The sequence below is a fragment of the Zingiber officinale genome, chromosome 2B, assembly GCF_018446385.1.
Source record: "Zingiber officinale cultivar Zhangliang chromosome 2B, Zo_v1.1, whole genome shotgun sequence".
Lineage (NCBI taxonomy): Eukaryota > Viridiplantae > Streptophyta > Magnoliopsida > Zingiberales > Zingiberaceae > Zingiber > Zingiber officinale.
The window spans coordinates 118,993,265-119,006,507 of NC_055989.1; the positions used below are offsets into that span (position 1 = coordinate 118,993,265).

At 34.2% G+C, this 13,243-nt stretch overlaps 1 protein-coding gene and 1 long non-coding RNA gene across 3 annotated transcripts in view; one reads left to right on the forward strand and one right to left on the reverse strand.

Annotated features, from left to right (window-relative positions):
* Positions 1-1,203: 1,203 nt before the first annotated feature.
* The window catches only part of LOC122046930 (putative rRNA methyltransferase YlbH), a 33,123-nt gene continuing 21,083 nt past the window's right edge, over positions 1,204-13,243 (reverse strand). The window contains exons 9-10 of one of the 2 annotated variants that reach the window (XR_006130431.1): positions 5,106-5,293; positions 1,204-1,370 (exon numbers count right to left, since the gene is read on the reverse strand). Coding sequence is in view for 1 of the 2 variants with exons in the window: in XM_042607889.1 (XP_042463823.1) it covers positions 5,201-5,293 (93 nt within the window). In the remaining variant the exon portion in view is untranslated. Of the gene's footprint in view, positions 1,371-4,962; positions 5,294-13,243 lie in introns of those variants that run through there. The other variant, XM_042607889.1, reaches the window with a different exon arrangement.
* LOC122046931 lies at positions 4,095-7,653 on the forward strand. Its single transcript, XR_006130432.1, has 3 exons — positions 4,095-4,335; positions 6,103-6,667; positions 7,366-7,653. It is a non-coding gene; the product is annotated as an uncharacterized LOC122046931 (long non-coding RNA).

Here is a 13,243-nt window from a genome sequence, read left to right on the forward strand (position 1 = left end):
ATGTTTATAATTTTCAAATTTACAAAAGTCATCTAATTTAACAAGACATATAGTAAAAGAAATTATAAAAACAAAATGGATCTCAATCCCATCCACTACGTTGTATAAATACACCCACAACATCCTAAATTAATAATTACATTTTTAATGTAAGATTAACAGGGTGATTAAGGTGTTCTTAGTGTCCCGAGACTACGGTGTTGCAGTAGGATATCCAGATTATCACACAGATACTCATGATTCGATCTCCAGGTATAGTATATTTGTAATAATTTTTCCTCCAAAATATGAAGAGGGGGGTGCAACTAAAGGATGTTGAGCTTTTAAGCTGATCACCGCGTGCACTTCCTTATTTGCCCTGGTGGCCAGTAGGAAACTTCCGTGGGATCGGACCGATGACCCCTAAAGATAGACAACGAGACCAACTGAGATTATCATTTGTTTTTTCTTGATGTCACTCATTGTCCCCGGAACTATGATATCACGATAGAATATTCATATTATCACCCAGACACCTACAGTTCAATCCTCAGTTATGACATATTTATAAAAAAAATTCTCCAAATAGGGCACACAACCAAAATGATGTTGGGCTCCTGAACTACCGCCACGTGCGCTTCCCGATTTATCTTGATGATTGATGAAAAAATTCCATAGAGTCAGGTCGATCACCCTAGGATTAGTCAATAAGATTAATTAGATTTATCATTTTTTTTCTTGGTGTCACTCATTGGCCCCCAAGACTATGGTACAGTGATAGGACATCCAAGTTGTCACCCAGACACTAATGATTTGATCCCCAACTATGATGTATTTGTAGATTTTTTTTTTCAAATGGGAAGATTGTCTACCGTGAGCACTTCCTAATTTACTTAATAGTCGATGAAAAAATTTTATAAGGTTGGACGAATCACCCAAGGTTTTTTTCTCTGGGTGTCACTCATTGTATCTAACGAGTTGAATAAACTAAATGAACCAAAATCAAAATAAGAAATTCATGTTCTTATTATTGTTGATCAATTCTAAGATTTTATTCTCTATCCAATCTTTTCCATGAACTAAACAAACAAGAAAAGTAGTATGCTGACGACACAAAAGATCAAAGTAAATTCCAAAATGAAAAAAGTTCCCTAAGTTGAATATACCATAGAAAAATCAAAAATTCTTAAAGCATAAATTATATCGATTTTGAATGTTAAAATAGTGTTCATCACACTTTTTGCTACTGAAAAAATTAGAATGTTGGGCTAACAACCTCGCCAAACTCACTGGCATTCTTAACACATCATAGCCATGCAACATTACCTGGACTAAGTGGTCAGCTCTTCGATGATTCTGCCATATTTCAGCCTAGTCACTATGTGCACCAGCTGCTCATCGTATATAAATTGTGTTATCGAACCATAAGAACATCAAGAAGCAACAATCGAAAAACACCAACAAAGTATGCAGACAAAAATTCATAATCATGCAAACAAAGATTCAAGTACCGTTCCATTAAAATAAGTCTCCTATCGCAAGCAACAGTGAAATTTTGGTACCATATCATATCAACATTGTAAAAATCATGGCCCAGCTGGGGGATAAGTAGACAACACTCAATTCTCGCAATAAACAAAACTCAAAACAATTAACATCACAAGTGCATGTAGGTGAATAGTATCAAAGAGATATAAGAGGCATAAATAAATAATAAATAAATGCGCACACTAAGAAAAATGATATAACATCATCCAAAAACGAGTAGGATTCGGTGTGACACCCCAACAACAATCCCTAATCATTCCTTTAAATGAGGCAATAAAGTGAGCATATTCAATGAGTATGATAATTTTCTCACAACAATCGAGCTACCAGGATACTCGGTCGAACTTCCCTTGCCTAGACTTTTCCTAGTTGATATCTCCCTCATCTACGCTTTCCCTAGATCAAGACACAACTGCAGTCTGGACTTCCCCTAGTTGAGCAAACCACTCAACCCACCTATAACCCTCCTTGATCATTCCAGGCAAGTCATCGTTGCTAAAGACCTTCTAGATAATGATAAAAGATACACCATTTGCTTCTATAACCCATAACCTTCAAGAAGCAATTACGCCCTCAAGATAATATGTAATAAGTATAAATTAACTAAATAAGTAAAGTTTCTACTTTACATTACGTGAGAAGAAACTTACTAAGAGAGCTTTCAAAACAAAGGTAAAAGCTTGAATTTTACATCCCAAGTTCTTTGGTGATCTGTTGGCACTTTAATAATGTTAGGCAAAGAATCAAAATATTTTCATTGAGCTCTAATGCCAAAAGAACCATCAAAACCACTTTTAAGCATTGCCCCAACATTCATATTCTAGGTCAACCTACCAAAACCTACAAGTCGACCTATCTCAAGGAATGTAACTATTAGAAAGGCAACATATACTTTAGGTTGTTGACCTACAACAAGCAAAATTTCACGGTTTAAAATTTCATATTGGCCCCCGGGGAAATGGTGTAATGGTTAGGTCCTCCCATGGACAACCAAGGGATCTAAGGTTCGAATCTTAGCTACGGCGCACGGGATTTTTCTCTCCAAGCGAGCCTAAGAATACTGGTCATCTGGATGGAACTCGATAAGTGCTTCCCGATTTACCTTAATCACCGATAGGAAACTTTCGTAGGGCTGGGTCGGTTACCTCCATGATTAGTCGATTCGAAGAGTTGGATATCTGGATTGCCAACAAAAAAAAATCGTACTATGTCAGGCGAAACGGATGAAAGTTGTTATTTTGCTGGCCGTATGACACCGCGACGCCTCCGCGATCTCACATTTCTTTTCTTTGTTATTAATTTTTTAAAATTTAGGTTACAATTTTTAATTTTTAATTTAAATTTTAATTAATATATTTTATATTTAAGAATACTGAAAATATATTGGCATAATATGATACGATACCGAAATCGTATCATTCCATTCATAAACCGAACTTGGATCCGTGTCAAAAATTTAAATCATGCTTAATTTCCTAAATCAATAGAGTAATCTTGCACGCTCAAGGGAAATCATCAGATCTAAACACTCAAAGCACTTGACCAAACATTGAAACACTCGGCACGTAGCAAAGCATTTAGACACTCAACAAGTGTCGCAGTTGCCAACATGAATTCAAACACTTTTTACCTCATTAATACTCTACATTCAACGTATTACATCTAAAATCAACTATAATAATTAGATACAATAACAATAATCATCCAATCTTATCCCACTAGATGAACTATAATAATAGGATACTTACAAAATTTTAGAGTTAAAATATCTATCAAGCATCTCAGTCGTCATGCATGTTGACAAGCTAAAAGATTTAGAATCTTGATTTGTCGTCATTTTTAGACAGCAGCATATCAATAAGGATAAAAGTTTTCTAAATCTTCCTCCCAAAGACTAATTAAATTAATAACTAATTATAAATTTAATTTCAACTAATATTAATATATAATGCAAAATTATATATATTGTGCGTATTTAAGTTAATAAAAATATATAGCTACCACTTGATTTGATTACTTTAAAAAAATGAAACTATAATAATTAGATAATCATTAAAAGTTCTGGAGCACTATGTTTAAAGAATATAACAAGCATTTCAATTTCCATAGGTGCTCTAGACTTAATCATTTGATGTCATTTGTGTCTTTAGGCTCCACTATATCAGATAATAAACTATAACAACATTTCTAAAATCTCAAAAACTAATTATAACATCAAATAAATAATTAATACATTAATGTTAATCTATTTGATTAATGAAAATTTATAAATTACCATAACCGACCTTGTCCATATACACTAATGATTAATTAATAATTAATATCTGCTAATATTAATTATATATAACTAAAAATAATCAATGCCATAATATAAATAATTCAAGTAAATATTCAAATAAATTAATATTAAAATATAATTAATAAGGTAACATATTAATATTTATATGTTTAATTAACATGTACAAGTTATACATATAGTGGCATTTTTAATTAAAAAAACCTACATAAAATTTACCAAGTTTAATTATAATTTGTTCAATAAAAAAAACAATTTATAAACTACCACCACCCACCCCACTTCACTCCCAAGAGACAGATCACCCTCTTTGCCTTTCCCTCACATGAGACATAGGAACTGGGAAGTCTCCAAGTAGAAAATTCCCATTGGCATTTAGATGCAAATCTCCCACGTCCCATGCTCATGTTCCCCTCCTCTTGAAGCCAAAGCATCGTCACAGCTGAAGACATCTCCTGTGCACCTCTTCCTAATCTGAGTCCGTCTCATCTAGTACCAGACACAAAAGGCAGGTAATGCCTGTTAACAATTGACATCATCCCAATTCTTCGTGTTGAGGTTGTGTCAGTTTCGATCAGTAGATAAACAGTAAATTTTTCACATGCTGATCAAAATGCCATGAGATTTCAAACCATAGATGCAACAGATCATACATGCATGATTTGCAGGTTCCTAGATAATTTGGATCATTAGGCACAATTAGGATGGACGAACAAAGCTAGGACTTGGCCTAAACTTGGTCCCAAACTGTTGAGACCATTGCTTTGACTAGATTTTGATCGGTCATGCTCAATTTCAGCGAACTATGGTAAAACTCAGGCTAATTTGCCACTGGCTAATTTGCAACATTTATAGACAAGTTCAAGACTGTTCTAGCATTTGCATTAAACTTATGGTTGACAGGTTTTGTCCAGCATCCTTTGAGAATAAAAAGGTACAATTACATGATTTGATATGGAGCTGATCATCGACATGCTAAACCACTAGGCATTGACATGCTAAACCACTAGGCAAACCAGTCGGCCATTCAGGGAACTGAACCAAGATACCTTCAATATTAAGATCAACTTGTACAATTTTTTCTTTTTTCTATTTATGCATAGAAAGTATCTACAATGGAAATAAGAGTCACAGAGAAGTGTCAAATTCCCAAATTTGAAAAGAATCCTTTGTCAAGTACATGAAATTAAAAAACTTATATCCTGATTTTGTATGTGAAGAAAATAATCTCAATTGTAGAAGAACATAATTTACTTGTAGGATACTAACGGAAAGGCTCAACCTCTTGATTTGGCTGTAATGTTTCTGTCTCAGTTCAAAATGGCTATGGAACTTATAAAGTTGATAAAACCACTCCAAATTTTTGGATGAGCTAAATCATTGAATGTGCTTCCTGCTTTTCCCCTTCTTTTCTGCCCAAGAAGGTCCGTATATTACTAAATTTGTTCTGCCAAATCTTCTATCAGATATCTGCAGCATTTATGGTCGATGGTCAAGACTTAACTGATAATATGAAACATTGTTCAGAGACTATAGTGAGATTTATATATATGTGCCCAACTAAGGAGAAAACAAAAGAATGATTCATAGGAAAATTTACCAGAAAGTGGACGACAACAGATGTATAACCAAAGGCACGTTTTTTAGTTTTCTCATGTGTGAATGAGTAGCATCTTAATAAGCCATTGCAACTTAGAGCTAGTTAAACATGTAAAAGAATAAAAGGTTCACTTAAATAAATCAAGAGTTAGGTTATGGATTGATACTAGAGGGTTTAAGTAATTAATATATTAATAGGTTAACGAACCCGGCCTGATTTGCTTGCAAACCCGACCCGGCTTACCATTTTAATTACATGTCTTATATTTTTTTGTTTCCTCTCCCCTAAAAAAAAAAATCCAAACTCTAGCAACTTTGGAGGAGATAGACGAAGAACCACATTGGAACGCTCAAGGTAGTTTTTCCCTACGTCTCGCTAGTTATCTCCCGTACACAAAACAACAAGGCAGGGTTTCCTTTTGTTGTTTTTTGCATTTACTGCATCATATGGTATAGTATGATATTTTAATGTATGTTGCATATAATTCCGGAATTTGGTTGTGAAGATTTGACGAAGTTTTATCAATTTTGGTTGAAAAAAAAGTCAGGATGCTATTAACTCCATAGGTGGCAGAAGGAGTGGGCTTAGTGAGCTATTAACTCTTGATCCATTAGATTTATTTGTGCTCTGACTGATTTGTATGTTACTAATGTCATACATTTATTTGTTTTTCTTATAGGCATATGGCTTGGAGCACGACATGACCAATATTCATGCTCACTTTAGAAGCCACTTCGATGATGTTAGAAAGAGAGAAGAAAATAATCTGAAGGAATATGTACTATACTTCCATAAAACAAATGTTATTACCAGCAATCTTAGGGAAGAGAAATCATGTTTGTGGCTGAATTTTCACACTTACAAAACACTTAAGAAGCAGAATTTCAAGCTTACATATAGAATCAATATGTAAATGATATATCACAAATGCATCAACACATGCAAATTCACTTTGCATCCATTCAAATGAAATTGGTGATGACTAAGTGTTTTACCACAAGTTTAACATAAAGGACAGCCCGGTGCACGAAGCTCCCGCCATGCGGGGTCCAGGAAAGGATGTATTGCACGCAATAAAGGAAATTTCACCTAAGCACATGCGTCACAACTCTTTAAAATTAAAATGGTGAGCTTATATATTTGTTAGAGATGGTTCATGCTGCTGTTCGGGTGAAGAAGGGGTCGGAGTGGGTGTTGCGAGGTGGAGTTTAGTGTCCGAGGAAGAATGAATGGGAGAGCACGAGGTAAGATTCTTAACACAGCATTTCTGTTTTTATTTACCTCTCATATAATAGCACTTAGAACTCTATCATTATAACGGTTAGTAAGATGTTGATGCACGCAAGTTAACTGTTTGTTTTGACATGCAAAGTAAACCATTTTATTTATTTAATAATGTCTTTCTATACATGAAAAGAAATATTGTTTTGTTTAATAAAGTGAACTGTATGTGACAATGTGATGAGTAAAGGAATCCGGCTTAAGAAGGATCTGGTGAATCTTACCAAAATAAAAAAGGTTTCAGCATCCGACTTAAGAAGGGTCCGGTGAATCTTACCAAAACAAAAGAGATTTGAGAATCTAGCTTAAGAAGGGATCGGTGAACATTACCAAAGCAGAGGGGTTTGGGAATCCTGCTTAAGAAGAGTCCGGTGAACCTTACCAAAGCAGAGGGGTTTGGGAATTCTGCTTAAGAAGAGTCTGGTGAATCTTACCAACCTAGTACAAGAATAAAAGTTTGGCCAAACGATCAGATGTTGAAGTACAAAGTACCTACACCTGATGAACTGAATTTTTGTAATCTTTGTAATGGAAATTCATGAAACTAATGTTTATTTTCCGTTAATTTATCAAAATATTTCTGTTAAATATGAACGAATGTTATTTCTATAAAAGGTTGAACTTGTTGTGTCTTTAGACTCACTAGATCCATATGGTGCAGGTAATGAGGAGACGGAAGGACTTGACGAATGAGCTTTCTTGTACTGGCAGTGCACACTCGAGGGCCTCTTTTATTTGTCTAAGTTTCTACACGCATTAGGATGTTGGGTCCTCCCGTCGGAGTCGAGTCATGTGATTGATAGTCGGTTTAAGTTCCTTTCACTAGTTGGTTGCACTTTCTGCTCTCATGAAGAATTTATTTACTATTATGATGTCAAACCAAATTTTTTTTTTTTGGTTTCATGTTGGACTAGTTCGTAATGCATAATCTTTGAAGTTGGTTGTTTAATTCGGATCTCTTTAATGTTGGTAATGCATGTTTGGTGAAAGGTATGTAAAGGATTTTAGGATGTTTCATTAAATCCATATGAATCTCCGATATCGTAAGCTACTACTACTTGCACTGTAGAAATGTCTATCAACATCAACTATTCTAAAAACAGAAAATCTACCATAATGACTTTGCTCTCAATATTGTAGCCAAGATAATGCATTAGATTGATAAACTGACATTAGAAAGAAGTGATATCTGCAAGTAGATTGTACATTATATAAATTCATATTGATGTGTAACAATGCATTATGTAATAACTCCCCAATGTGCAAATGGAAATTCAACAAATTAAATCGCAGATAAATCATCAAGATCATAGGTACACAAAACAAATAATAGATCTTATTCTTAGGTCATCCTGTCACCCACACTAAACTAACAATCCAATAATCCAATATATATATATATATATATATCTCAACTAGAGGATTGACGTGAAATCAAGAACATGAATCAAAAAGTCACCAATAATAAATTGGATATGTTGTATATGTCAAGAACATTAGAATGTCAACATGAAAGTGAAATCACATGTTGTATATGTTCTTACTAAAAGATAGAAAAAGGTTGTTTTGAGTGGGTACCACAATTAAAATTCTCAAATGAACATGGCTTTTGTCAACGTAATAGTGTAAATTTCATGCTTTGCGAAACTGTAACTATCGTAAATTCATGTGAAAACTTATTTCACTTGCATTTAAAGATGTGTTGCCTAGATCGATAAAAGATACGATAATTGAACTCTCTTAAAAACTCTCTACACTATTTTTGCAGGTTGAATAAAACAAAACAACTTGATCAAAACATCAGGCTTATATTATGAAAACCAGAGAAAATATTTTCTAGTAATATTTTATTCCTTAGAGCTTCAACTCATGCACATATTGTACAAGGACAAAGTAGAGAGGGTGTAGTACATTTTTGATAAATATATCAATTTGAGAGTTAAAAAATCACACTCCTTATTTTATTTAAATAGCAAGATATTTTACATGATTTTCAATAGCATCGTCTATCTTTTAATCTTCTAAGTTCATGTTTTTCCTAAAGTGAGAAAAATAAGAATCATACATATGTTAAAGAGCCAACCCACCATGCATATCTAATAAGCGAGATGCTAGACAATTTTTATTTTGCATTTTATTTCAAGCCTCCGTATTTGTACATTAACTTTTTCATAGGAGAGTGACAAAGAGCACTTCCAACATTAGATCAAAGGTAGTGTTTCTTGACTTATTGAAATGGGCAACTCAAAAGAAGAAAAGAAAGCCAATGTTTAATTTTGGGAGAATCAAAATCGAAGAGAGAGAACTTTGATTCCTCAATCATGCTCAATAAACATTGTGAGGCAAACACTACTAATTCTTCAATACTACAACTGAAGAAATTTGCTATGAACTTGTTCACACTTTAGTCATCCTTGGTCGAAGAGAATAATGCAGGTTGAATTTTAAATCCTACTTTAAATTATTAAGTTATCTAAGTCATTAAATTTTTAGTTCATTATAATTTTCTAAAAGTGAACTCGGTTGCTAAGATTTTTTAGAAAAGTTTGTGAGAGTTTATATTGGGATGGGATCTCATCTATCAGATAATGTTTCAATTAATATTTCCCATTTTTTTTAATTGAATTGTCAGAGTTTTTTTATAGTGCAATTTTAATATAAATTCATTAAATAGTATTCAATCTCATAAAGTTTATTTTGCAAATGGATACAAATTTCATAGATATTTTCTAGTGGCAAAAAGATGATTTCTTTACCAAGTGTGGAGGTCATTGAATTAGATTATTTTAGTGGGAATGAGTGTTCATAGTCATGTTCAAATGTGGTTAGTGCAATAATCAGCTCAATCATAATATTCATTTCAACAAAAAGTATAGCATTACAGATGTGATCATGGGACTATATATTTTGAGTCATTCATATTGTATACCAAGTACAGGTATATCACACCAAGAATGCATCCAAGAAAAAACAAAGGATAAATTGATAGGTGAACTATATGTAAAATTAAAGAAAGAACTTGGTTTGATGCAAAAGCCATTGACAATATGAAAGTAGGAGACGTTAATAAGATTTTTCAAAGATGATGAACTTATTCAAGTGTAGCCACTAAGTGAGGAGTAAAATAAACGAGTCATTCTTTCATATTACAAAGAGTCAAGGTGAAGAGGCGTCAAACAAAGGTTTAACCTTTCTCATTCACTAGCCATCCTTCCTGTACCCCCTACATAAGTGATAATGTTTGTATTTTTTTTATTACTTATACCAGCTGTTATTTCTTTATACATAAACACTTTTTTTTCTATAATCTCTATTTGTGTGTAGGACGTATGTCAGGGCATCACTGCAGAAAAAGCACCTGAAAATTAGGGCGTGGTGCATTCCTCAATTGCTCCCAACTGATCCACATGGCACCCTATCGCCTAACAGGTTCACCCATGAGGGCCTAACATTCACAACTAGGCATGATGTGGCTTGGTGACTTACTCGAATTTGAGAGAGGTAAAAGCTAACTAATTTACCCCACCACCATACCACCAGTTCTCCAAATTTTCAATTTTCACAGCTTTGATAAAAAATGAGAATTATGTGGCTCGCATCAAGGCTGCTTATATCATGCACTCCATATACAAGCTGTTAGGCTGAATGAGAAGAGGTTCCAACGTCCTAAAAGCAATATGCATGAGCTCACTGTAAAACAAAATAACCAACTATTTCTCAATATACTTATATTACTTAGAAATTACCAATTTTGTATCCTAAAACTTCATACATTTGCAAGTGACCTTTAGCCGTGATGATGACACCATTAGCTCCCGATGGAACCATGCTTGAGAGGCAACATATTGACCGACTTGCATATCCCATCATCAGATATAGTCTTGACAAAATCCTACACTACTGAAGTTGCATCCACAAGAGACTAACAACAGCTATCAAAAATGGGTAAGGCTAACTGCACAAAAACAGTACATGGGGTTGTTCCTAAACACACCACTTACATTAAGAGCTTGATCTCATATGTAGCCCTTGGTTTTTTTTTATGAAGGTATATATATGTTAAGCAAAATGTACAATGGCATCCTAGAATAGCTACTTATGTTTGATGAAGTATCAGATCTAGGTAAATATCTAAGGATATGTATGCATGCACTTGTATCTTTCTAAATATCAACTCTACCTCAAACCTAATACCCTCAAACATACTCTGGTTCATGGTCATCCATACATAGTGAATCATGGATGTCATGACAAGGTGTCGGGTTTTTGTCAGGTTGTTGATCCCATGTACTGTTATCTGAAGGTCCTAAGCATCCTCCGATAGGTGGACATCTCAAAACTCAGCTGTAGCCACCACCTGATCCTCCTCTAAAGCTCACTGGCATTCTCCCGTGTCTCCTCCACCAACCCACAAAATGTACATCTCCTATCCTCCAACTCCATGTAATCCAATCTGTCTCTAGTGGGGAGCCTTTTACATGCCAACATCCACACTGTAAATGCATGACTCGGTTGGAGGTAGCTCTTCCACATTGTGCTCGCCCATGGCTTTCTTGGACTCACCCCCTTGAAGAAATCATAAGCCTTCCTTGTTCCCTTGCCTATATGTCCAAACCATGATGCTAGCCACGACCCTGCAACCTCTGAGAAGCCAACTGCAGCTAGGATGTTGTCTCTGATCTACAAAATCTTCTTTATCAGTGGAGAGTCTGTATGCTTAGCTTGTCATGCCCATAAGTCCACATGTCTAAGGTATGTGATAATCACAACTCTTATAATCCGACTAATCCAAGGAAACACGTGGCTCCAAATGTGGCGTCCTAGCTCACAAGTAGTTCCAACGCCGCAAGCGTCCGAAAATGCGTTGCTTGGGTCTCGAACCCTCGCCGCGTGGGTGACCACCCAATGCTTCTACCAACGTGCCAAGCCCCTAGGGGCATATGTAGCCCTTAGTTGTGAATGTATGATAAGTGGATATCTTATACAATACATATGTACTTGTTATAGTTAAATTTTCTACTTACCTTGCATATGTCTATAAGCACCTGAGGTGAATCGAGACCCTATGTTGTCAAGGTTGTTATATTACTCACACTAGCATGATCGAAGTACAAGCAATTTTTCCTTACCAAGAGTAGAGGTGATTTTAAAACAAACGGAGTACACCCAACTAATAATGATCAAGCAATTTGGAGCCTATATTGCCTTATAGGGCTTTAGCCTTCAAGATTGAGAGTATGCTTTCAATGGATTATCACGGGTACTATCTTGAAATACTCTATTTTATGCAAGACCATTGCATAGGATATCTTTGTGTAAGGGTCTATCAATGCATCATCAAGCTCCTCAAAAGTAGGCATGTACATTCTAAGTCATCCCAAACACTCCAAGCATGTTGCCCTTATTGGATATTTAATATATGTGGCCAGATATGGCATGGTAGATTTACAATGCATACCTTTGTTTGTATATGTTAGTCATGTTTGGATATGAAAATAAAATGAATGTGCTTTTGTTATGTTTTTATCTTAAAATAATGAATCCATATATACTTATGTCTGTTGTGATTAGTAGTTGGGATCCCCTTTAAAATGCATATGAGATTTTATAATTTCTAAATGTAATTTTATATTTAAAAAATAAATAAAACAAATCTCTCATGTTTTATAGCCCTTAGCAACAATTTATGATGGAAAAATTGCCACAGAAGATCTTCAATGACAAATTTGTGATGTTACAAATAGATATAATCTATTCTATATCAACGACTAGAAGTCATCATATTGTTTCGTTTTTTTCACAGCTAAACGAACGCATTGGCGACACCTCCAATCAAAATTAGGTGTTTACAACAAAAATCAAATTATCTAGAATGATGTTAATTTTCATAGTGAATGTATAATTTAGATAGAAAAAATATACATATAATGTAGGCACAAATAATATAATAATATAATGTAAAATTGGACATATTAAAGTCTATATTTACAAATTAATATTTAAGCAACAATTCGAAGTTTCATGCTGTTACATCAAAAATATAATTGATTTTTCTTTTTTATTTTTCATTTTTATTATTTACTATATTAAAAAAAGATTAAATAATTACAATGGATTTTTTTAAAAATGAAAACTCATTCTTAGGTAAATCAATTTTGAAATGCTTATGTAAAGTGTCTCATATCTCTTTTACATCTTCTAAAAAGGGCAATCCAGTGCACGAAGCTCCCGTCATGCGGAGTCCCGGGGAAGGATCCATTGCACGGAGTAGTTGTTTCTAAGATTTGAACTCGTGACCTTTTGGTCACAAAGCAACAACTTTACCGTTGCGCCAAAGCTCCCCTTATGCTCTTTTACATCTTCTATCTGAAAATATTCAATACTGACAAGATCTTGGCTCTTGCTCAAAAGTTCTAATAGTATAGGTATATTCAACCTTTTGACAATTATAGGTGAGACAAGGTAATTATGATTGGTCAATAAAAATATTTTTTAATGGAATTTATTTTTATTTTTGTAAAAAGTTTCTACCTCTATAA